Genomic DNA, 25,609 nt, shown 5'->3' with positions numbered 1-25,609 from the left:
CAAGTGGGTATGTGGATTTTCATTCTTCAAGCCTCGAAAAGTGGGCAAAAGGTGAATTAGGCCTGACTTCAACTCGAATGGGGTTTCTCCAGCTGGATAGTTGATGCACAACGGTGTTTGCTCATTAGGAGCAGCGGCTAGCTGACGAATGGTTCGGTTCGCCATCCTTTCTGGTTCACCGAGGTTGTCTTTTGCTTCTTTTGTTTCAGGAAGTGGTTCGGTCTCAAGTTTAACCACTTCGACTTGTTTTCCACGTTCAATTGCTTCTACACGTTTAAGAACTTTCGTCTCTTTATGTTGCGCTCGTGCGGATTTTTCAATCTCTGGGTCGTATTCGAGATCTCCGGATGAAGATCTGGTCATGAAGATAATCTAAACAATCTGTAAGTGTTGCCAGTCCCCGACAACGGCGCCAAAACTGATGGGTGTCGAATCCACCAAAATAAACCTACGCCTTAGTTTGCAAATTATGCAGTATAGGGGTAGGGTCGATCCTCGAGACCGGTTTATCAAATTGTTGCTCTCTTGACCAGATTTATGTCGGGCAAATTGTCGTGCCCAAGACGTTCGGGGATAAAAATTGAAAACACGAAATTAATGAAAAATAACGTCAAAAGTAAAAGTTGAAAATGAATAATAAAAGCGTGAAATAAATATTAAGAAAATTTAATTAGAATAAGCTCAGCTTTAGGCACGGATTTCCCTCGTCTTTGAACCGATCCTCGAAATTGGATGAACTCCTCTTTTCCAATAAGCTAGTTATAGCTACCAAGGACGCCTCGGACACCAACTCTTCCTTGTGTAAATTAGTTATGGAACGTCCAATAACTAACTCTTACGGATCGAACAACCACGAAACGTTCGTGATTTAGAACTCCGACAGCTTTGCGTTCTAGAAGAGCCTAGCTCGAACCAGTGCCCTCAACCGTGTGGGGCATTCAAATCCAGTTACTACTTCCCTTGACGGAACCAAACAACTATCTCCACTTGGCACGCCAATGTGTTCACAGAAAACCGATTAGAAACGTTCCTTTCGGAATTCCAACTGTACGTCTAATCACACTAAATCAAACGACGTCTTTTTTGACTTAGTGTTGATCTGACTTTATGAGCTGACAAAATCATACTCTTAATCCGGAGAAGTAATAAGTACTGGAATTTTAGGAGTTAAATGGGCTCGGGTTCGTAACTCACGGGTTTTGACGAGGTTAATTTCGGCCTAAAGCTGAAAATGGGTTTAGTTGGCTAAGGTTTGGGACATGTTGGTATTTGATAAATTAATTAAGGTAAATGGGTGAAAAGGTGGGTGATGTGATTGAGTATGGGAGTTGGAATATATTAAAGTGGGGTGGTTGACTATTTGGAAAAAAAATTGAAAAAGGAATTGCAAATGGTGATTAGCTACTGGAAATTAAAATTTGAAGGAAAGGAAACTAAAGAAACAACAAAGGCTACGTAGGAAGGAGAGAATTGAGAGATAAAAGCTAAATATTTTTTTATTGATGAATTGATGAACAATACATGCTCTATTTATACTAGAGGATTTACTAATTTAGGAGCCAACTAGTCTAGAAAATCAAGGAAAAATAAAAATATAAATATTCCATGACAAAAAATATCCCAAAATAATCTCCCCCACTAAGTCAACAAAATTTTCAGCTAATTAATATTGGAAAGATTCTATTTTGGCCCTCCTTCTTTGCTTCTTTCTTTAATTTGGCCCAATTGTTTCCTTTTTCTTCTATTTAGCCCTAAATTGCATTCCTGCACAAAATTCAATAAATATGGCAAAATTAGTGATGCATTCTCATAAATATACCAAATTAATTACATAAAATATGTAACTTTAGTATTTAATCAGCTTCTTAGATCCAAACGTTCTCAAAGTGCTTCATGACACACTTAGTAATGATACATTTGCTCATTAGCTTCTGCCCAGAGGTTAACCTACCAAAAGAATGCCCATTTTTCTTCCTAGCTAGGTGGATACAACATCAGAACTTCTTAAGAACTGTCAAAGACTTGTGGCATTATAATAAGAGTATGACTGATACCTTTGAAAAACTCACCATCAGCCTTAAAGAGTGGAATAAAAGGGTATATAGACATATTGGGACTTCTAAATGAAGATTAATACAATCTTTAAACCAAGTACAAAAGGAAATGGAGCAGTCAAACTCAAGAATAATATCTAGAAAAGAAATAGAAATAAGAAAGTAGCTCGAAGAAGTACTAAATCATGAAGAATTACTATAGAAACAAAAATCAAGGTGCGATTGGCTCAAATTGGGAGACAGAAACACAGTTTTTTCATAATCACACAATGCATAAAAGGAAAGTAAATCGCATCAATGCCTTGTGTAACTGGAATAGAGAATGGTTGTATGACTTGGATGAAATTCAGTTAAAAGCTGTTAACTATTTTTAAAATCTATATAGTAGAAAACCAAGTTTAATGATGGGTTTACCTCCTAACTATTTTCCTCAATTGGAGCAAAAAAATATTGATTTTCTGGGGAAAGAAGTCTCAAATGATGAAATTAAAACAACATTATTTGACATGGCCCCATTAAAAGCCCCTGGAAGTGATTGATACCATGCTATCTTTTTTCAAAATCAGTGGGACAACATTGGAGGCACAGTATGTGAGTGGGTTAAAGAAGTCTTTAATGGATGGCCCATTAACCAATATTTAAATAACACACTCATTGTTCTTATTCCGAAGATTTCCCAACCTAAAGAGATTTCACAGTTTCGGCCTATTAGCCTATGCTCCGTTCTTTATAAATTAGGTATGAAATTCATTACCAATAGATTCAAAGTAGTGTTCCCAACATCATTGCGTAAGAGCAGGCTGGGTTCATCATGGGTTGAAATATCTCTGATAATATCATTATTTCCTAAGAAGCAATCCACTCTATGCGAAAGAAAAGTAAAAAATAGATGTCTGTCAAAATGGACTTAGAAAAAACCTATGATCGGATTTGTTGAGACTTCATTGCATGCTCTATCCAAGCAGCAAGAATACCATATTTTTTTACGAAGAGTGATTTTATCCGCTATCTTAACGTCTACCATGTAGAAACTGTGGAATGGTGTTCCTACAACAAAGTTTAAACCCGAAAGAGGAGTATGTTAAAGATGTCCCTTATCACCGTGTTTATTTATCTTATGTATGGAATAGTTAGGGCATAGCATTAAAGTGACTAAGTCATCCGGCGAATGGAGGCCTATAAAGCTTGCACGAGTAGGACCACATTTATCCCACTTATTTTTTGTAAATTATTTGGTGATTTTTGATAAAGCACATATAAAGCACGACTTATTGCTTAAAAGTATTATGGATCAATTTTGCAGCTTCTTTAGGCATCAGGTTAACGCACGGAAAACTAATGTATTCTTCTCTCAAGGGGTGGATGATAATCTTAGGAATAACCTGAATAGGCTATTGGATTTTCAAAAAGTCCAGAACTTAGGATCATATCTAAGAATCTCATTCTTCCACAAACGACTCACTAATGCTACCTTAAGATTTGTAAGTATGAAGGTTAGATCTAAATTATGTAATTAGGATGCTAAACAAATTTCTTTGGTAGAAAGATTCACATTGGTGCAGTTAGTACTCCTGTCCATCTTGAATTACTTTAGGCAGTCTATGCGAATCCCGAAAGGGGTATGTGAGGAAATTGAACACTTAGCAAGGCAATTCATCTTGGGATCCAATACAGGAAAGCGTAAAATGACATTGGTTGATTGGGGCTCTATATGTTAACCACGTTTGTGTAGTGGCTTAGGCCTTCGACACCTGAAAGACCAAAATACCTCATTCTTGTTAAAATTAGGGTATAATCTCGTCACCAAGGAAGAAAACTTACGGGTTAGGATCTTGCGCTCAAAATATACGATAAGAGAGAGGATTCTCGAAGACATTAAGAAACAGAATTGCTCAACTGTATGGGGAGTGATAGCAAAGGTTTGGCCATTGTTGAGAGAAAATCTATGTTAGTCCATAGGAGTAGGAGTACCGGTTCGGTGTTGGGAGGACTATTGGGTCCCAAAAATAGGGCCGTTAAAAACATATGTATCTTCCACGGATAGGCCGATCAGAGGTTATTTCCTTAAGGATATGGAAACAGAGGATGGAGCTTGGAATCTTGAGGCCTTTAAAGAATGCCCTGATAAAATCTAGCCGGCCTTGATAAAATCTTTTCGATATGTACAACAAATGGATGTTTCTCGATTAAAAGTGCGTACCATATATTAAAAGCAGTTACATGGGACGAGAAAGATACCAAATGGAGGGCTGTTTGGAAATATCAAGGACAATACCGTGTTCGTTTCTTCTTATGGTTAGTTTGCATACAAAAATTGCTTACCAACCAAGAGCGTGTTCGAAGGGGCATTGGATAGAGTATGTCATGTCCAATATATCAGCATGAGATAAAAGATATTTTACATGTCCGTAAGGACTGCCCGACTATCAAAGATGTTTAGAAGTACTTTGTGCCAAAAAACCGCCAAGCGCAGTTTTTTTGAAGAAATCTCTTAGAATGGGTTAGGATAAATTTTGGAAATTCTGGGTGGTTGGAAAGGAATAGGGTCCCTTGGTCCACGTTATTTGGTTTGTTAGCATGCTGCGTATGGAAAAACATGAATCTTTTTTTGTGTTTCAAGGCCTATCTTAGAGGTGGCGCTAATTTGGCTGATAAAATCGATGATGATTTCTTGTTAGTGTCAATGAGCGATAGCTTCGAGCTTATGTCCGAGTAGATATTAGATTCGGGATGTTTTTTCCACAAGTGTCCCAACATAAAATGGTTTTCCACATATAGTTTGATTAAAGGTTGAGTTGTGTACATAAGAAACGTTTCATCCAGTAAGGTAATTGGTGTTGGTATTGTTAAATTAGAATGCACGATGAGACAATTAGGACATTCTCAAATGTCAAGTATGTACCTGATTTACGAAAGAATCACATCTCCTTGAGTATTTTAGACTCAAAAGGTTGCAGAATCAACATTGAGTCGAGCGGCATTAAGGTGTCTCGTGGGGCTTCCATTTTGTTAAAAGGTAAAATGACTGACAATATTTATATTATAGAAAGTTCTACAATGACGGGTGAAACCAGACATCTCTCGTCTGTTATGGAGTTAGAGTCAACTCATTTGGAGCGGAGACAACTTGGTCATAGGAGGGAAAAATGTATGACTATTTCGTTGAATAGATGTTCTCTTTTGGATGCAGGTTTTAAAAAGTTAGGGCACTGTGTTTGTGAAAATCAAACTTGAGTTAGTTTTGATTTCGCAATGCATAAGTCGAAAGCTAGAAGTCTTCCAGCTTCTAAGCATAGATTCGACTCAATTAATTCCCTGCATAGTTCAAGATAGGTTCGTGGCTGGTTTTGGCAAAGATGACGTTGTGGAAATATGAGTCAATGTAGAGATTTGTTAAGTATGACTTCTATTTTAGTCAAATTTGAGAAATAATCTTCCAGTTAAACTTTGTTTATTTATTTCAATCAAACTCTGATTAGTCTAGATTATTTTATTATTATTTGATCTATGGATTTAGCCTATAAATAGGCTCTTTTACAACATTAGAAAATACACCCATTAGAGATTAGAACTCATAACACTTTTAGAGAATTTTGTATTTGCGTTTTAAGGGTTCTTTGTTTTCGGGGTTTAGTTTTTATCTCTATCTTTTGTACTCTTTGTTCTTTTGCCATTATAGTAAAATTATATTTGCTTGTGATTTTTTATCCTCTTTGAAGTGGTTTTTCTACGTTAAATTTGTGTGTTCATTTTCTCAATTTATTTCATTATTTTTACTTGTTCGTTACTTAATCGGGTCGGTCCCCAACAGTTGATGGAGTAAGGACCATGAACAGGTTAATACTTTATTTCTTACACACATATTCCTCTGATTTTATGCATATATTAATGGTTTTACATCACAATTTTATTTGGATATTATTCACATAGGATGTTAATGCATATTTACTTAAAAAATTACTTGAATAGGTTCTCATGAAGAGGTTCAACAAGGACCAACTTGATTGTATGGTTGAAACTACGAAAATAAAATTTACTTGAAAAAATAAATAGTATAAAATAACAAATAGGGTTGCATCCACAAAATCGATAGAAATTTTATTCCTTTAACTAAAATAATTAAAATAAAGAGAGAGGTTTTGTTTAAAGAAAAACTTAAAATTAAGATTAAGATTTGAGGAAAAAAGAAAGATAGCAATAACTAAAATTGTAAGGAAAATCAATGAGATGAAGCTTCTAATCAAAGGAAATTCTCTGTTTAATTCAAAGGTTTGAACATCGATGCAAAAATAAATTTCAATGTTTTTAATAAATTAGTTATAGTTATCGATGATTCCCATGTAACATAATATCTTCTTACCTTTTGTTATTGACAAACAATCTTATAACGACCAATTAAGAATTTAATTTATAAATAGTTTTAAAGAACAAAACAGACCTAATTCTAACAAACAAATGCACATCAAGGTTTATTTAAGTTAGACTGCATGCCCAGATTACACGAATTATTATGCAATTGTCACAGTTATTAGAAACCAACTGATCGACTAATTATCTAACTCACAAAGCAATTATTCTAAGTTTTTAGATACTGGTCATATATTTAGCAAATTTGAACAATTGTAATTATATCAAAAGACGTGCATTTACCAAAGAACACAGAAAAGATTAAGAGCAATTAAATCTCACAATTTGTAGAATCGAACTTCAAATGTTACTTTATCTAAAAAAGAAGAATTTAGCAAGTCATAAATAAAACAAAACAAAACAAAACGCAAAGTGAATTAAAATTGGAAATGGAGATCCTTCATCCCTATTCTAAGATCCTATTTATAGAGTTTCTGGAGTGTTAACTAACTTCAAACTAAGGTTATAAATTAGTGTGAGTTTAGATGGGGGTTGAGGTGCGATGTGTTTAATTTATTTTTTCTTTCACATTATAATATTGTTATAGTATCTAATCTCACCGTCACTGTTATTTTTACACTAACGCAAGTAAACGCACCATTCATCCAAACTCATGTTTACACTTAAGTACTAAAAAAGACAAAAGTAACCATTCATCTTAATTTTAAAATAGCAAATAGACCCACAAGACACGAGTAATGACGTCGAGACTTGATGAAAGGGGGTCGCGGCATGAAACTCAGGGCGCTGGCTTCTGGGCTAGAGCGCCCCTTGCTACTTTGGGCCGTCGCTAGTGAACTTGGTTTTGGATCAATGCGTGATTAGAGATTTTTTTTCTTTTTACCATTCGTGATTAAAGCTTATTCCTTATAAAATTGGGAACAACAAAATAATGTTTTTTTTGTAAAGAAGAATAGCTTTAAACATTGTGAAAATAAAATGCGGTTTAAAATATTAATTCTTTTAGCCACTAATTTTGTTTATAAAAAATTATATTTCATCGAGGATGGAACTATTATCTATTATTACTAATAATATTATTATTTAAGTATAATAAAATATAAATTTGTTAAGCAAAAAGATAACCGGTAAGTAGAAAATATAATCAAGATTAGGTCATAATTAAAATATCCATTTATCTTAATTTTAATAAAATGCAAATAAAAGAAAGTGAATGAAAATGAATAGAAGATGGAACGTGGGAGGAAGTGTGGAAATATACTCAACTTTGGGTGAATCTTTTGCAGAAAAGAAAACGTAGAAGTTATTATTTAATATTTTAATTATGGTTTTTTAAATTTTACAAGTGAAATTAAAAAAAAATATCATGCCTTTTATTTAACTTTTAGTTTTTAAAATATTATTTTAGAATAAAAATAATTTGGCAAATAATTATATCCAAGTGGAAGCTAAAATTTGAAAAGAAGAAAAGCCAGCCAAACAGAAACAGTGAGTATGCCGCGTGACTGATCAATGACGCGCTTTTCCTGAGTGATCATCTTGCTGCTTTCACTTTCTTTTCTACCATATTTCTCTTCTGCTTTACCCAAACTCTGTTGAATCTCACCTTCTTTCATGGCTTCTTCTTTTTCCGACACCGCCTTGAATTTGTTACTATCCTGCGCTAAAGCTATTGAAGATGGGGATCTGAAAAGAGCCGATGCGTGCCTTCACTACATCTTGATTCTTGCTGATAAGAGACCCTACTCATATCAAACCATAGTGGTGAAATACTTTGCGGACGCTCTGGTTCGCCGAGCCTACGGACTGCATCCCGCTTCTTCCTACTTCGCTTTTCCGGTGGATCCTGCACCATATTATCATTATAACAGCTGCCGTATTAATGGCGTCATAAAAAAGGTTATCGGTTATGCTTTGATGGGAAACAGGCGATTGCATCTCATTGATTTCTCCATCCCGTATTACTACAGGTTTCAGAATTCAGTTCTTCGTACACTACCGAACTTCTTCGGCTATCCTCTATCCGTCCGTGTAAGTTACATACTTCCACCATTTCTGAAAGAATATGTAGATCTCTCACGCCAAATGGAGTTTTTGACTAAGGATGCCGTTAATGTAAAGTTGGAGGATGAGTTGAAAGTGGTTTATGGCAATAGTTTGGCAGAAGTGGATGAATGTGAAATAGATTTCAAAAGAAGAAGAGATGATGAAATGGTGGTGGTTTACTATAAATTTAAACTTGAGAAGTTGGTAAGAGATGCAAAAGCAATGGAGAGAGAGTTGGTAAGATTGAAGGAGATAAATCCGACGATTGTAATCATGCTAGACTTTTATTCTAATCATACCCACTCCAATTTCTTGACATGTTTCAAGGATTCACTTCAGTATTCCTTGAAGACTGTTGATTACTGGGCGGAGTTGCACCATAATCTTGGTTGTAAGTATGGGTGGGAGTGCAACATAGAGGCAGGGGAAGGTAATAATATAATTAGGCGGCAACCAACTTTGACAGAATGGCAACATCTCTTTTCAATGGCTGGCTTTAGTCGAATTCCATTAAACCACACGAAAGATAATTTTAGCGTTGAGGGTGAAATTTTGTTAGAAATAATGGGGAAGGAAGAAGAGTGTTTGATTTTAGGTTACAAGGGATGTCCAATGTTTTTCTTATCGGCATGGAAACCCAAAGTTGAAGATGGACACTACAATTCCAATTCCACCAGCCATAAGTTTGGACAAGGTATTTTTTTTTTCCTTTTTTTTAATTATATAATAATTTTACAATTGAATTGATTCCATCAATATGCTTTTGATTCAATTCAATTTAAATAATCTTAAATTATATATCAATTTTTTTGATGCATTGAAAACTTATAAATTTCTATATTAATCACCAATCATATGATACATCCATACTAAAATAAATTATTTTAAAATTACTAAAAATGAGTTAAAATAAATTATTTTAGCTTTTTATACTTTTTTTTCATTCAATTGAGCTTTTAAATGTTAAAATTTAATTAATTGAAGGATTTTTTTGTTAAAATTAAGGTCAATTGTTAAATGGTAATGGTTACCTTTTGTGTTATTTTCATCACATGGCATGGAAGGATTGTGACACATGGTGAAAACTAATTTTATTAAAATAATAAAATTATAATCATTATAAAAATATACAAAAATATAAAATTACAAAAAAACTTATTGAAAATATAGAAAAGTGCACAAAATGATAAGATTATTATAAATAAAAATAAAATAATTAAAACTTGCAAAAATATTAAAATTAAAAATTAAAAGTTATATAAATTGCAAAAGAAAATATTGTAAAAAATGAAAAATATTTAAAATATAGAAAATAATAAATTTTAATAAATTAATAAAAATTACAAAATATTATAAAAAGTATAAAATTATAAAAATTAAAATATAAGACAAACTAAGGTCGGAAAATAAGTTGAGAAGTCAAGTGACAACTAAGTTTGTATATAAAATTGTAGATATTTGTATATATATAAAACTTGATATAATATGTATATAAAATTTGATATTATATATAAAATTTCCACATGACTTTTACAGGGATGTTCAAATATCGATTAAAATCTACTTTTTGAATCATTAATTAAAGTTTAATTGATATTGAAAAGGATTTAAAAAATAGTTTATAATTAATTTGATTTAGTTGAAATTAATTAACTGACTTATTCATTTAACCAAAATTTCTCGGATACAAAATTAATTTATTTTAATTATAGTTTACATATTATTAGTTTAATAATATTTTAAGTTAAAATATATATTTAGGACATGGTTAGTAATAAGTTGAATTAATAAAAGTTGATTCATTTGTCCTTTCTTTATTTGACGAATTATAGCATTTTCATTGAATGGAATATGTTTGTAGGTTTCAATCCAAATCCTCTACCTCCTCAACCTCTTCAACCTTTTCCAGAGGTATTACTTTTACATTTACCTCCTCCTTTTTTGTTTCATACAAAATATTTATTGTTCATTATTATAAATTGTGTAAATAAATTATTGATGATATTAATAGTCAAGTTTGAGCCAACTCTCAACTACTATATTTTAGTATACCTTTTAATAAAAAATATTAGCTTTATTATTAAAAGTTTTAATTCAAATTATTTAATCCTTATTAAGATTCACGTTATCCAAGACTAAGCAAATTGTCTATCTTTGTACATGTTTAAATGCTAATATACTCATATTTAAACTATTTTAATTTTTAAAATAGTAACATTAACTATTATAGGTAGCCTAGACTTGACTCGGATGAGCTTTCAATTTTTTTGTTCAATCCAACTTTAACTTATGAATACCTATTTCGTAAGGAAAAATCAAATTTATTTGAATAAGTATAATTATGACATTATGTTTTTAATTTGTTTAAATTTATGAATAACTGACTGAAAAAGTCACCTTTCAATTTTAATTATCTTTATCAAATTAAAAGTACAATGTCAAAATTCTTTTCATTTACAGTGTTATTTCAAATTTTCAAATTTTGTTTGTGATAATTGTTTCTTATTTAATAATTTTACAGGGTTTGATATTGAATCGATTAGCTGCACTTGCCGAGATACATGACATATCAAAAAATTTATGTTGTAAATACAAGCTTTCATTGGCTTTAACAGGGGCTTCTAAGGTTAACAATATGAATGAAACTATCTTAGATCCAAACAAGAAACATGCTTTTTTTTTCCAAATTATTTCTTGTTATGCGAAAGATAGGAAATCTTATGAATTTATGTTTGTTTCTGAATACATGATTAGAGGCCTCCAAGCATTTGAGAAAGCATTTGAATCAAGGGACGGCTACCATTTTGAACCATCTCTTACAAAGGTAGAAGACTTAAGATATTTCATGTTAAAGGATTGTAACATAGATGTTGCTGTTGCCATCTGTCTACAAAATCGTCACACAAGTGATGAAGTTTATATCGTAGAATTTTATTGGCCTCCAATTGAGAGTGAAATATCAAAATCTTTAGCTCTTCGTATCTTCCATGACTTGAAACATATGAAGACAACGTTTGTAACAGTAAAAGTTCAAGGCCCCGAAATTAAGTTCCAAGAAGAAGCCATTTCAAGCATTCCTACATCTTCAAACACAGCAATGCCTTTGAAAATAGCTGAAGAAGCAAGGGACATTCATGCAATAGAAATAAATGCGCATATTGAGCAGGTAAATACATTACCTTATATATTCTTATATTATTTCAACACTGAATTAATTATGGGTTAGCATTTATGGTTCTAATATGATAATAACATTTGCTCTAAGAAGTGGCGGTTCCTAATTTTGACTCTCTGATTTCTATACATTCTTCATCAAAGGTTGTTGCAGCTCCTTTTTAACACACTAGAAGGGCCTTATAACAAGGTCATTATTTATTCTTCCTTGTTAATGTCATAGACTGGAAATCTAGTCTGTCTAAACTGGATATCTAGTCTTTCTTTAACCTAATCAGTTCCATAGAAACCCATAAGGAAAAACTTACATCAAGAATGCAGCTTAATAAATTAATTTCACAGAAAATCTAGTTACCTTTTTTACAATATTGGTGGAATATCTTTTCAACATCGTATTCATATTTTCTGCTTAAATATTGTACATATATGTAGCATCAAATAGATTTTCCCTTTGGATAAAATATTGAAATCATATAAAGTAATATACATGATTTATTATTCTCATTTTTCATAGATTATTTTCAATGATGACTCTCAGATTGTGGAAACAAAACGAAACAAACAGAGAAAGTCGTGGTCAAAGGTTTGGGTGGACTTTGATAAATTTGAAAAACATGGAAAACAAGTAGCCAAATGTAAACACTGCCCCAAGGAGCTTACAGGGTCAAGTAAGAGTGGAACCACACACTTGAATAACCACTCGAAAGTATGTCCTGGTAAGAAAAAACAACATCAAGAAAGCCAGTTGATACTTCCAGTTGATACCAATGAAAGAAGCGCAACGTTTGATCAAGAAAGGAGTCACTTGGATCTTGTGAAAATGGTTATTAGGCATCAGTATCCATTAGATCTGGCTGGTCAAGAAGCCTTCAAGAATTTTGTGAAAGGTTTGCAGCCAATGTATGAGTTTCAATCCAGAGATATATTGTTATCTGACATACATCGCATCTATAACGAAGAGAGAGAGAAACTTCGGTTGTATTTTGATCAGCTTGCTTGCAAATTAAATTTGACAGTAAGTTTGTGGAAGAACAATCATGGAAAGACTGCATATTGTTGTTTGATAGCACATTTTATTGATGATGGTTGGGAACTAAAGATGAAGATTCTTGGCTTGAGGAAATTAGAGCATGTATATGACACAAAGGTAGTAGGTGGAATTATTCGGAGCTTTGTTTCGGAGTGGAATATAAGTAAGAAAGTATGTTCCATAACTGTGGATAACTCTTTTCTGAATGATGGTATGGTTCATCAGATAAGAGAAAATTGTGTTAGTGAGCAGGGCTCCCTTTCTTCAGCTCATTGGTTCATCAGTTCCACACTTCTTGAGGATGGGTTTCGTGAGATGGATAGCATACTTTCAAAGTTATGGAAATCCATTGAATATGTCACTGAAACAACACATGGAAAACTGAACTTTCAAGAAGCTGTAAATCAAGTGAAGCTACAAGGTGGGAAATCATGGCACGAACTTTCTTTCAAGCTGGAATCAGACTCTGACATACTTGATAGTGCCTTGAGATCAAGAGAAATATTTTGTAAGCTGGAGCAAATTGATGACAATTTTATGCTAAACCTATCAAAGGAGGAATGGGAGAAGGCAGTAACTCTACAAAGTTGTTTCAAATGTTTTGATGATATCAAAGGAACTCAATCCCTTACTGCAAATTTGTACTTCCCGAAGCTCTGCAACATATATGAGGAATTTGGTCAACTAAAAAAGAGCAATCATCCGTTTGTCAGATTGATGAAGAGGAAATTTGACAACTATTGGAGCTTATGTAATGTGGCTTTCACTATTGCAGCTGCTCTTGATCCAAGGTTAAAGTTTAGATCCTCATGTAATGAGACCTATGATCTTGAAAGTATGATGAAGCTGATAAGATTTCGTAAAGTTCTCATGGATGTTTACTTTGAGTATGCTAATGAAGCCAAAAATCTGAGTGCATCATCTTCAGTCTTGGATGATTCCAATTCTTTAACAGCAGAGACCACGAAAGATTGTATTGTGAGCTACTTCAGTAAATTTGCATCTGCAAGCAATGTTAAAGAGGTGGCTTCACAGAAGTCAGAGCTTGACTGTTACTTAGAAGAGACTTTGCTTCCCTCGGATGCAGACATACTTAGTTGGTGGCGTGTTAATTCTCAAAGGTTCCCCACACTTGCAAAGATGGCTTGTGATTTCCTCGCAATCCCAGTATCAGTTTCCTCACCATGTTCGAATATTAGTGCTATGACCATAAATCCAGCCTACAGTAGCTTAGACCCTGAGAGCATGGAAGCTCTGGTATGCAGTCAAAATTGGTTGGAGTCTACAAAAGAAAGTAAGTCTAACTTTGACTTTGTTTAGACCTTTTTGTTTAGCTAGAGTTTATCATTCTATTTTCCTACACTTCAATAGAGGGTCTACTTTTTAGAGTTGCATCAAGTTTTCACTTATATGAATTCATTTCTATCACAGATGATGGAGAACATCATGAACCCATGCAAAATATGGTACTAATATCCATTGAATTCTTTTTCCTACAACATGTCTAAGAATTTCAAAAGATTGATTACATTAATGCATTTTCATTTCACAGGATAAAAGGAAAAGAAAGATGGAAGAGAATGACACTCCTACTGTAAAAGTTTTCAAAAACCGGCCTCATGAAAAAGCTAGTAGTAATGGAGACATTGCTAGTGATTTCAACAAAAATGGTATTTGAACCATACTTGCCATTATTATCTGTTTTGCTACTTAAACTTGGTATCAATTGAACTGTTGAAATGCCAGATGGTAGTCTATCTTTTGACAATTGGATGGAGCCACAATGTTCTTCTTCAGAGTCTGTTGGTGAAAAAGCAGAGATCATGGAAGCTTCGGTTTGCAATCGAGATAGGTTGGAATCGTCAATAGGAAGTAAGTTCTTATGGAGAAACTAGTAGTGGAGACAAATCCAAAACTACTTAAACAATGGTTTCCTTTAACATTTGGCAATGGCTCACTCCATTGTTAAGCAAAATTTCTTGATACAGAAACTAATCATGGAAGCAACATTGCTGCCGCAATTGGAATTCCATATGATGAACCACCATTCAACAGTAATCAATTGGATCGATTTCAAAGCTCATCTTCCGAGTCTGATGATGAGACAACATTGAGGAAGCAAGGGTCATGGTGTAGAGAGGTTCATACTTTATTTCAATGTTTTTTATATACATTCTTTTACTTTTTATTCATATATTAGTGTTCTTACATTACGAATTCTAACTTCTTGTTCTTATAAGGATGTTCGGACATATTTAGTCTCAAGTTTTACAAACAAGGAGAAAAAACGATTAAATAGATGGAAAAGGAGTGAGCTGAGCGGGTATGTTGCTAGTTTTAATTAGTTAATATCGGAATAAGAAGTGATCATTATAATCTACCTATATATATTAGAGTTTATGTTTCATGGAAAATCTAACTATAAATTAACATTTACTTTTCACAGAAAGAAAATTGGAAGGGACAAGGAATTTCAATTAATGGGCGAGAAACTAACACCTTTACTCATGGTGCCTCATTGTGATGAAACACTACTAGAGTACTATATCGATGATTCGGTAATTACTTATTACGTGATTGAACCATAACTTAGCTTTTTAATTCGTATATTGTTATCATTTTTATAATTATAATTAGTATTATGTTTTACTCATCTTCAAAGTGAATAGTTCTACAATTTAATATTTTGATTGAAGATATATTAATGATATTAATGATTAATATTACATGCAGGTCGTTAATACTTATTTTAAATTGCTTAAGAAGAGATCCGACAAATTTCCAAATGTATACATCAAACATTATTCGTTTGATTCTCTAATAGCTGTAAGAATTTTTATCCTGCCAAAAATTATTGGTATTTTTATATGAAATTATGTAAAGGGAGTACCATTTAACTTGTATATTTTGCAATCACCAGACTTGCTTAATAGAAGGATCCAAATCAGAAGATGAAGTATTAGCATGGTTTAAAGATGAAAAGTTAAGAGGGGTCCATAAAGTAAGCTCAATCTTGTGATGTAACTTGGATTTAAATAGTTGATCATATCTAATTGTAATTCTTTTTTTTTTTTTTGTAGTTGTTTCTACCAATGTGTTTATCAGCACATTGGGTTCTTTTTTGTGTAGATACCAAAGAGAAGAAGATTTCATGGTTAGATCCGATACCATCTTCTCGGATAATGTCTAATAGTGTCGAAAAACAAAAAATATTCCAGTGGTTCGCACTCTATCTACTGCCAGAATTTGGTCATAATGATGCAGAGAAATGGCCATTTGAAGTGCGCACTGATATTCCAAAGCAAGAAAAGTAAGATTTCATCTTTCAAAACTTACAAGTTTTCTATATTTTATTTACTTATTATCTTACCATTTTTTTTTCATTTTTTTTACTACAACTAAAGCTCGATTGATTGCGGAGTATTCGTGATGAAATATGGTGATTGCCTAATGCATGGTGATTTCTTCCCTTTTACACAAAAAGATATGATTCATTTTCGACGTCGTATCTTTCTTGATATATACCGTGGGAGGTTACATGGTAAATAAGATAGACAAATTTGCCACTTGTTTTGGAGCTGAAATTCAATGGATGTGTTTTTTTTTAATGTCTTTTTATTGTTAATTTTGTTAAATCTAACCCTTTTATGCACATATAGTATTTCGTCCTTAGATTTATACTTATTTTCCATCGCAATTGAAATGATGTTGAGCTTTTTGCACTTTAATTTAGCTCAAGCTTAAACAATTGACTCCATTTTGGATGTTAAGTTTTTCTCTTTTTCCTTTCATTATTCATGTTTCGGAGGCTAAATTTGTTATTAAACCAATAAAAATAAGCCCATGTTAGTTCTCTTGTTAAATATTTAATTGTGGGTCACTAAAATTTTAAATTTTAAAAATATTGGTGATGAAATTGAAAGCTTTTGAAGTTAGTTGATCAAAATAAAGCCTAACCCTAAAGTTAGGTGACTAATATTTTAGTCCTTATTTACTTAAAAGAAAGCAACTTGACTCTTTTTGAAAGGTTAATAGTCAAAATTAATTTGAAAAAATAAAAGTGAAATTGACAAAAGATATAAAAGTTAAAGCTAAATTTATCATTATGGCATTTTAAAATTTGAAAAACAACAAATTAAGATAAAGGACTAAATCCATAACTTTCATAAACTACAGAGATCAATAGCAGAATTTAACTGTAAGACAGCTTACCAGTAACACATATAAAGGTAAAAGTTTTGAGGTCGTATTAGTAGATTGCATTTCTACTATTAAAAAATGGCATAGGTGACAGAATAACCAAATAGTAATACGTGATGTGTCACGTGTACTATATGCTAATGTATAAGGACAAGCTTTTTACAGTAAAAATGGATATGAAATTTTTAATAGAATGATTAATTTATTCTTTAATCTAACGTATAGAGACTAATTTGTCCATTTTCTGAATAAAGAGGACAAAATACAATCTAATTCCTGATACAAGGGCTCCACTATACTTTTACCTCTCTCATGCTTATAACTAAGAAACATTTAAGATAAAGGATTCCACTCAACATCTTCATGTTGAAAATAAGTTGCAGTCCCTTGTTTTATGTACCGGCTGCCCTGTTCCTCGTTATAACCTTACATATATTCTTCTTGCTTTGTGCAGAAGAGTGCATTCATCCATTATAATGACCCCAAAGAACACTGAATTACTTCAAACATCAATTTATACACTGATTTTCACTTTGAAGAATATTGCGGTAAGATTATATATATTTACCTACTACTAACATTCCTCTATTAGGAAGAAGAAAATTTCATTGTTCTATTTGCAGCTTTATCACTCTTCATTCACCATTGCAGAATATAAGCCCTGATATACTTGGCTTCACAAGTGATGAATCAACTAAAAGGAATCTCAAATCACTTATCAAGTCTCTTTGCAGGATGTTGTGAAGACAAATGAAAAAAGCATACGAAATTCGACCCACCATTCCATACACCTAACTGGTTTATCTAGGCCATTATTATAGCAATAGAAATTCAAGTAAAGCTTTTAGTGTGTACTCTTTTGCTTTCTTTGTGATCTCTTAGAAAATCTTGGCTTGATTAGTAGTTGCAATGGCTTTTAGCAAAAGAGCATATGTTATAGAACGTTGATTTTAAGTAGAAAACATTCTTGAGGCACCAATATTGTTGAGCTTTCCAAGAAGTGGAAAACATCCTTGCGTCTTTCACTGTTGAAATAACTAATGTGGAATTCTTGGTTGTTAATTTTTAACATACGATAAAATTATTGCTATTTACTTTGTAGGTAAACAAACTATAGAGATTGTATTAAGAGTTAGATTTGCTTCCTCCATTTAAAAAATGGACAAATTAGTTATTCTACATTAAATCAAAGAGCAATTTAATCTTTTTGTTAAAAATTTCTTCCATTTGTACGGTTAAAAACTAGTATGACTGATGAAATAACCAGATACTGATATGTGGCATGCCACATTTGCATCGTGCCAACGTACAAGGACTAATTTGCCCATTTTTCAGTAAAATGGGCGAAATGCAATCCGACTCCTAGTACAGGATCCTCTATGATACTTTTTCCCTACCTTGTTCTCTTAATTGAACTTCTCATTCTTTGTGGAAACAAATTTTAGTAATTTAAACATTTAGTTGCTATTATTTTTAAAATTATCAACTTCAAGGGTGTAGGCTTAGAGAGGTGTTCATGAGTCGGATCAGGTCTAAGTATGATATTAACATACTTTATATTTGTTCAAGCCCAAACCAATCTGAAATATAGGCCTAAAATTTTATCTAAATTCACCCTTATCTACAAAAAAACTTATGCAAACCCATTTTACGTTGACCATATTATTTTTATTTTTTAAAAATATTTATGTTCTTTTAATTTAATATTTAATGATTTTTTTATTTAATGAATTTTTTTATATAATCATCTTAACACAATTTTAATGTTTACATTAAAGTAATATTATATATTTAGTATAGATTTATTTTTTAATGTGTTGTAAATTATATAATATATAAAAATATATATAATATAAAGAATTATAAACTTAAAAAAAGGTCGAGCTCAAATCTTGAATGTTTAAGCCTGAGCTCGGCCCATATTTTAAATGGATCTATTTTTTTAACAAGCTCATTTTATGGGAATAATATTTTTGCTCAAACCCTCTCAAATTTTGGACAGGTTTTCTAGCATGGATGGGTAATCAACTCTTGAACAAGTCTAGGTGTACCTAGGGAGGTAGGCAAGGGTCTTGGCCCCCTCTTGGTTAAATAGAATAATTTCAATTTTAGTCCCTTGTAATTATCAAGTATTCAATTTAAACCTCTTTTTAGACAAAATTTTTAAATTTCACCATCCTACCATTTATAAAATCGAAGACTCTTTATTTTCCTCTTTTATTATTATTATTTTTAAATTTTAAAGGTATAAGATAATAATAATTTCAATGAACATTTTTGGGTCAAGCGAAAAAGAAGCTTGATGTTTTTTTAAATAAGGTCTCGAGTTTGAATATTATAGATAAAAACAATAATGCTAGAAAAAATTTTCCCTCCGACGTAGCTTGAGTCTGAATATAATTGGAGCTCAATGTAAATATTAAAAGTACCAAACAATAATATTAAAGAAGTATATTTCATGCTAGTTTGATCCTGTAATTAAGTTGGCTTGAATTGGGTTAAATTTCATTTTTTTATTTTTATTTTTTAGGTCTAACTAAACTAAATTGATTGGTTGAATCAATTCAATTGAAAATTGGTAGATTAAACAGCTCAATTTGAATCGAAAAATGTCAAATTACATATGATTTTATAAAATAATAAGCATGACATTTTTCCTCTTCAATATTAATATGATAAAAAACGCAAAATAAAATAATTTTATTTAAATTTAATTATTAAAATATTTTTTAAAGAAGGAATAAAAAGTTAATAAATTAATAATGGCCCTTTTGAGAAGTGTACATAAAGATATACAGCATGGATGCACATCGTGAGTTACTCAGCAACATCTGAGCTAAAAAGATGCATTACACTGACTTACTACCATTGATCAATTCAATCGTTTACTTCAACGTTTCAACTCGTAAAACGCCTATGTTACATTTCACATGTTGTGTAAAAATAATGCTTCTAAATCATGTTTTTAGAATCAGATTGGTAGTTGAATAGGTTAAATTGTCGGTTCATTTGATATGTTCGGATTTTCGGTTCATTATCATTTTTTAGATTGGTATTTCGGCCAGCTTTAGTTCAACTGTCTGGTTCGGTCTGGTCTGATTGAAATATCATTGGGTGTAAATGAAACACTAATACTCGTAAGTTGTTTGAGTCAATAATATTAAGATTCGGAATATAAGAGGTAATCTCAATAACACATATTCCTTAGGTAATCTTACATTCCCTTTGTAATGTAATATTTTAACAATTTTACAATTGTTCCTAAGATTATATTACGATAATGGGTCTAGTTAGTACTTTAACTAAATTATATTAAGATTGTTCCTAAGGTGATGAGAAAAGCTATTTTATAAAAATAATAAAAAAATTGTGGAAACAAATTGCAAATTTTATCAGATTAAAGGAAAGAAGACTAACTTGCTTCAGTGTTCATAATTAACTCCTACTTCAAGTTCTATTCAATCAACTAGTCATTAACCTAGTAGGTGCTCTCGACCTTCCACTAACCTAATGAGTCGATAAGAATTACTTATCGCTCGATGTCATAGTTCAGACCAGATTGGGGTAAGGTTTTCATGGAAAGGCAATACCAATTTCGAGTTCATTCCCACTGACTTTTTAGGGTCGTCAAGCCTAAGGTTTTATGTAACACCCCAAACTCGTATTCGACGCCAGAATAGGGTACGAGGCATTACCAAAACACATACATTTATAAACATATTAAACTGAGTTATAAAATTTCATACAGATTAAAACTTTTAAATTATTATCTTCGAATTGCTAATTAGGGCTTACAAGGCCCAATATATATATACTCATTCGATCCAAGCCTTATAGCTATCACCATTTGTTCATTTCATAGCCATATATGAACTTATAATCCTTCACTTTCTCGTCATATGAATTTATCAATTATTACTTGCTTCTCGCGAGTACCTGAATGGATCCGTATCATTTCATATTCTCGTATCGTCATATTTTTCCTATTAAATCATTGTAATATATTAAATATTCAATATCTTGTAAAGATTCACTAATCAATCCCATATACTTTCACACAGATTAATTCACAATTCACAAGTCTTATCATTTCAAAGCTTATAAGACACATGTACATATCTATACTAATTCGTATGAGTCTCATACTCATTCATATGCTCAATAAATCCGTTAAATCATTTCAACATCAAAGAATCCACATTATGTCGAAACAATACTAATAACAATCATAAATCTTTTCATATTAATTTCATATATCACTTACTGAACTTCAAATATCATTTCATAAATATGTAATTCACTAACACATTTTGCCATATACAATATCCAATTGGTGAAATCACTTAATTGAATTCAACTTCAACAATCACAATAAATCTATCACTTGAATATGAGTCCTTGTAACACTTACCAACTTTGTCAAATTAGTGAACGCCTTACGGAATTGAGTACTTATTTTCTCGATGTCATAGTCCAACTATGGTCTTACATGTAATCACATAACATATACCGATGCCATAGCCCAGCTATGGTCTTACACGGAATTACATATCACTTATTGTCATGGTCCATCCATGGTATTTTCCGTCAATTCGTCTTTATCACTGAACGAAAGTACTCAACTCCGCATTCTACTCAATTTGAACTTATAATTCAATTTTCATTCTTTTACAATTTTCACAATTCAATAGCAAACATATGAATTAACATATTATATCATTCCTAAAATTATCAAATAATCATTAAAATTTAACCATAAAACACACCTTTAACATAAACTAACATCATGATCAAATTTGCATTATGCCATTTCTTACTCTTTTCCTGAATCACATAACAAAATATCAAATATATATATATATATATATATATATGAATTCTGTAACTATGTATCAAACTTACCAACATGAGTTAATTCATGAACCATTCATGACATTACTTCATGCCAAATCATATTCCAAATATACCACACATATAAGCTATAAAACTTCATTTCCTCACATGAGCTTAAACCATGACCAATTATGCACAAACCATTCATATATTTTATTTTCCTCCTCCTCCACTCCATTCCACATCCTTAATGTACATAACACTCTTATAAATAACGTTTTCTATAATTTTACTATTCATTCACATGTATATTCAAAGCTGTCTATCCGAGTCAGAGTCATTAAATTATTTTTATCTAGAGCTACAGAGCTCCAAATTAAGGTCCATTAATTTTAACTGAAACTAGATTCGCATTCTTCTTACCATAAAATTTTCAGAATTTTTGGCTTATCCAATAAGTACAATTTATTCTTTAAAGTTTCCCCTGTTTCACTGTTCGACAGTTTTGACCTCTCTTCACTAAAAATCAATTATCTCACTGTACAGAATTCGGATGGTACTTTCGTTTATTTTACTTGAAAATAGACTCATTCAGGGCTCTAAACATATAGATTTTAGCCCGTAATTATTTTTGTACAATTTTTAACAATTTTCAAAATTCAGAATAGGGGATTCCAAACTCATTCTGACCCTGTCTCACTAAACTTAAAATATCTCAAAGTATATAAGTCTTTTGCTTGCTATGTTTCTTTTATGTAAAAATAGACTCATTAAGATTTTATTTCATATCTTATTCACTCTCTAATTCGATTAGCACCATTTTTGGTGATTTTTCAAAGTCACACAACTGTTTCTGTCCAAAACTATTTTGTTGCTAACTCTACTATTTCATAATTTCACTTTTTCACTTTCGATCACTATTCAATTCAATTCCACATATATATTCATCATTCAATTACACTTAATCGTTACATGATCTCATGTATTTTCACTTAGTCAATTTCTCGTTGAACACTTGGAATATACACGGATACGTAGAGAATTAGCACATAAGTGCCACACTGATATGTAGCCGAAGCTACCACTGAAATGTAGCCGGTTACCACCGAATCAGAAATGGGCTACCACTGATCAATAACACTAGAAATGTCCACGGGCCTGCTCACACAAGCTGTCAGGTGTCTGCAACACATGCTAGATCACCCAGCACCCAGGACTCACTGTAACACTTGTCTCTAGTGACATGTCACTTGTATCCATTTCTATTCGTAAATTCAACCGGGAATTTACACTTAACACTTTATTTTAAACACTTTATCACTTGAATAATTCATAAACAATTTTCCTTCCACATTCAATAATAATTCACAATTTATAAAAATATATTGCTATTATTTACACATAACTTACTTTAGTGCAATAATATAAAAATTTAGCAATTTAGTCTTTAATCTTTTCTTTTCTCCGATCAATGTCGATTCCACTTCTTTCTTGATCTATAATAACACATTTGAATTATTTAATACTCACATTTATCAAAACAGCCCTTGACTCAAACTTTTGAAAAATTACAATTTTGCCCCTAAACTTTTGCATATTTACACATTTACCCCAAAGATTGTAAATTAAACTTCATCCCTTATTCTTATGTATTATGACATGCTGAACATTTTTCCTTTCTATGGCAACATCAAATTCCCACTCTAACACTTACTTATGAGCATTAGGTATTTTTATTGATTATGTCGTTTTACTCGTTTTCACTTAAAATCACTTAGCAAAAGTTGCTTAACATAATTTCAAGCTTCATATTCTACCATAAAACATCAAAATAAACACATTTCACCTATGTGTATTTTTTCAAACATAAGCCCTAGGTTAAATTATTGCTAGAATAAGCTAAATCAAGTTATCGGGACTCTAAAAACGTAAAGAACATTAAAACCGGGGCTTGGAATCACTTACTATGGAGCTTGGAAGCTTGAAAACCCTAACTATGGCTTCCCCCTTGCTATTTTCGTTCACCATGGAGAAGATGAGCACATTTTGGCATATTTTTCCCTTTTTAATCCTTTTTTATTACTAAATTACCAAATTTCCCCTAACTTAAAAATTTCCTATTTCACTTATCTCATGTCCATTTTTGTGTACCAACTTAACCAATGGTATAATTACCATATAAGAACCTCCAATTTAAATTTTCATAACAATTGGACACCTCTAACATGTAGAACTCAAATTTTGCACTTTTTACAATTTAGTCCTTTTGACTAAATTGAGTGCCCAAACGTCGAAATTTTTGAACAAAATTTTCACGAAATCATTGTGTGAAATTGTAGGCCATAAAATATAATAAAAATAATTTTTTTCCTCGTCTAATTTGTGGTCACGAAACCACTGTTCCGACTATACCCAAAATCGGGCTATTACATTTTAAGTTCTCCTTATCCCAACTAGGTGATCCGCTAAGAAACCCCACATAGATGTTAATTAATCCCACATCCACTCATTAATCTCCCTTATTGGATTAGTTCCCCATGGATTTAACATGTGCAATGTAATTTATTGAAAAGATAAATATTACGAATAAAACAAGAACAGAGATAAGAAAAATCCTAATATAAATATAATGGCACGAATGGTAATTCGTGAATAGTTGATTAATCTAAATTTCGATCCCCACAAAGAACGAAATAGAAAACTAAAAAGTACAACTGAAAAGAAATCTAAATTACAATTGAAAGTACAATTAAAATAAGTAAAAAGTTGTTCATAAACTGCTCAGAGCAATTCTATTTATAAGCCTAGGTTTGGCCACTAATCCCTGACGTAATTTGGCTAACTATTTTGCGTTAAAGTTCATCGTGTGGACAACATACCCTTGGCTCATTAAGTGACCTCATCACGTCTGTGCCACGACACCCTCTGGCCTGTGTTGCAACACTGATGACAGTCTACTCCTTAGGGCATATCTTTAGGGATATCTTGTGACACCTTATGGTTGTGTCGCAACACCAATGCTAGACTGCTCTTTTGATATTTTGTTTACCGTGTTACGACCTCCAAACTCCGTGTTGCAACATCAAGGGCAGTCCACCATTGAGAGGATTCTTGGATCCCAAAAGTAGGACCGTTGAAAATGTATGTCTCTGCTACGGATAGGCCCATCACAAACTATTTTATTAAAGATATGGTAACAGAGGACACAGCATGGAATATGGAAGCTTTTAAGGAACGACTGCCAGAAGAAGTTGTCAAAAGATCGCAAGTATCCCTCCACCACACCCTCTAGCCGGCCTTGATAGAATCTTTTAGATACATACAACAAATGGAGGATTTTCGATAAGAAGTGCATATCATATGTTAAAAGCAGATACGTGGGATGTAAGAGATTCTAAGTGGAAAGCCTTCTGGAAGTATCAAGGACCACATCGTGTTCTTCTTCTTATGGCTTGTTTGCAGACAAAGACTGCTTACCAATCAGGAACGTGTACGAAGGGGTATTAGACAAAGTATGTCCTGCCTAGTCTACCACCACAAGATAGAAGATATCTTACATGTCCTTAGGGATTGCCCGATTACGAAAAATATTTTGAAGTACTTTGTGCCAAGAAATTGCTAGTCGCTGTTTTTTTTTTAGGAACCTCTCAAATTGGGTCAGAACAAACCTAAAAAATTTTGGATGGACGTTAAGGAAAAGGGTGACTTGGTCTACTCTTTTTGGTTCGTTAATATGGAGCATATGGAAAAATAGAAATCTCTTTGTGTTCCAATGTCTATCTTGGAATTTCAGGGAAACCATTAAAATTTCAGTGAGTTGGGCAAAACAATACAACATAGTGCATAATTTAGAATTGCCCAGAGGAGATAATTTAGAGTGTGATGGTCTTGGAATGATAGGGTA

General features: G+C 32.2%; 2 protein-coding genes across 3 annotated transcripts; both read left to right on the top strand.

Moving 5' to 3' along the window:
* The first annotated feature begins 8,036 nt into the window (after positions 1-8,036).
* LOC128039789 (DELLA protein GAI1-like) lies at positions 8,037-8,982 on the top strand. The gene is made up of 2 exons (XM_052628317.1): positions 8,037-8,898; positions 8,969-8,982. Exons 1-2 carry the CDS (start codon positions 8,037-8,039, stop codon positions 8,980-8,982), a joined length of 876 nt encoding a protein of 291 aa, XP_052484277.1.
* On the top strand, positions 8,969-16,420 carry LOC105796364 (zinc finger BED domain-containing protein RICESLEEPER 2). Of its 2 annotated transcripts, none has more exons than XM_052627881.1 (14): positions 8,969-9,162; positions 10,330-10,379; positions 11,223-11,634; positions 12,181-13,966; positions 14,104-14,138; positions 14,225-14,342; positions 14,419-14,544; positions 14,661-14,812; positions 14,913-14,995; positions 15,119-15,230; positions 15,406-15,498; positions 15,593-15,673; positions 15,753-15,982; positions 16,077-16,420. In XM_052627881.1, exons 1-14 carry the CDS (start codon positions 9,118-9,120, stop codon positions 16,219-16,221), a joined length of 3,468 nt encoding a protein of 1,155 aa, XP_052483841.1. In that variant the 5' UTR covers positions 8,969-9,117; the 3' UTR covers positions 16,222-16,420. The 2 variants fall into 2 exon arrangements, with proteins under 2 accessions (XP_052483841.1, XP_052483840.1); XM_052627880.1 differs by having other exon boundaries at positions 12,157-13,966.
* The last annotated feature ends 9,189 nt before the right edge of the window (positions 16,421-25,609 follow it).

Source organism: Gossypium raimondii, chromosome 3 (assembly GCF_025698545.1).
Source record: "Gossypium raimondii isolate GPD5lz chromosome 3, ASM2569854v1, whole genome shotgun sequence".
Lineage (NCBI taxonomy): Eukaryota > Viridiplantae > Streptophyta > Magnoliopsida > Malvales > Malvaceae > Gossypium > Gossypium raimondii.
The sequence above is the reverse complement of the archived record's forward strand: the minus strand, read 5'-3'. Positions and strand labels throughout refer to the sequence as shown.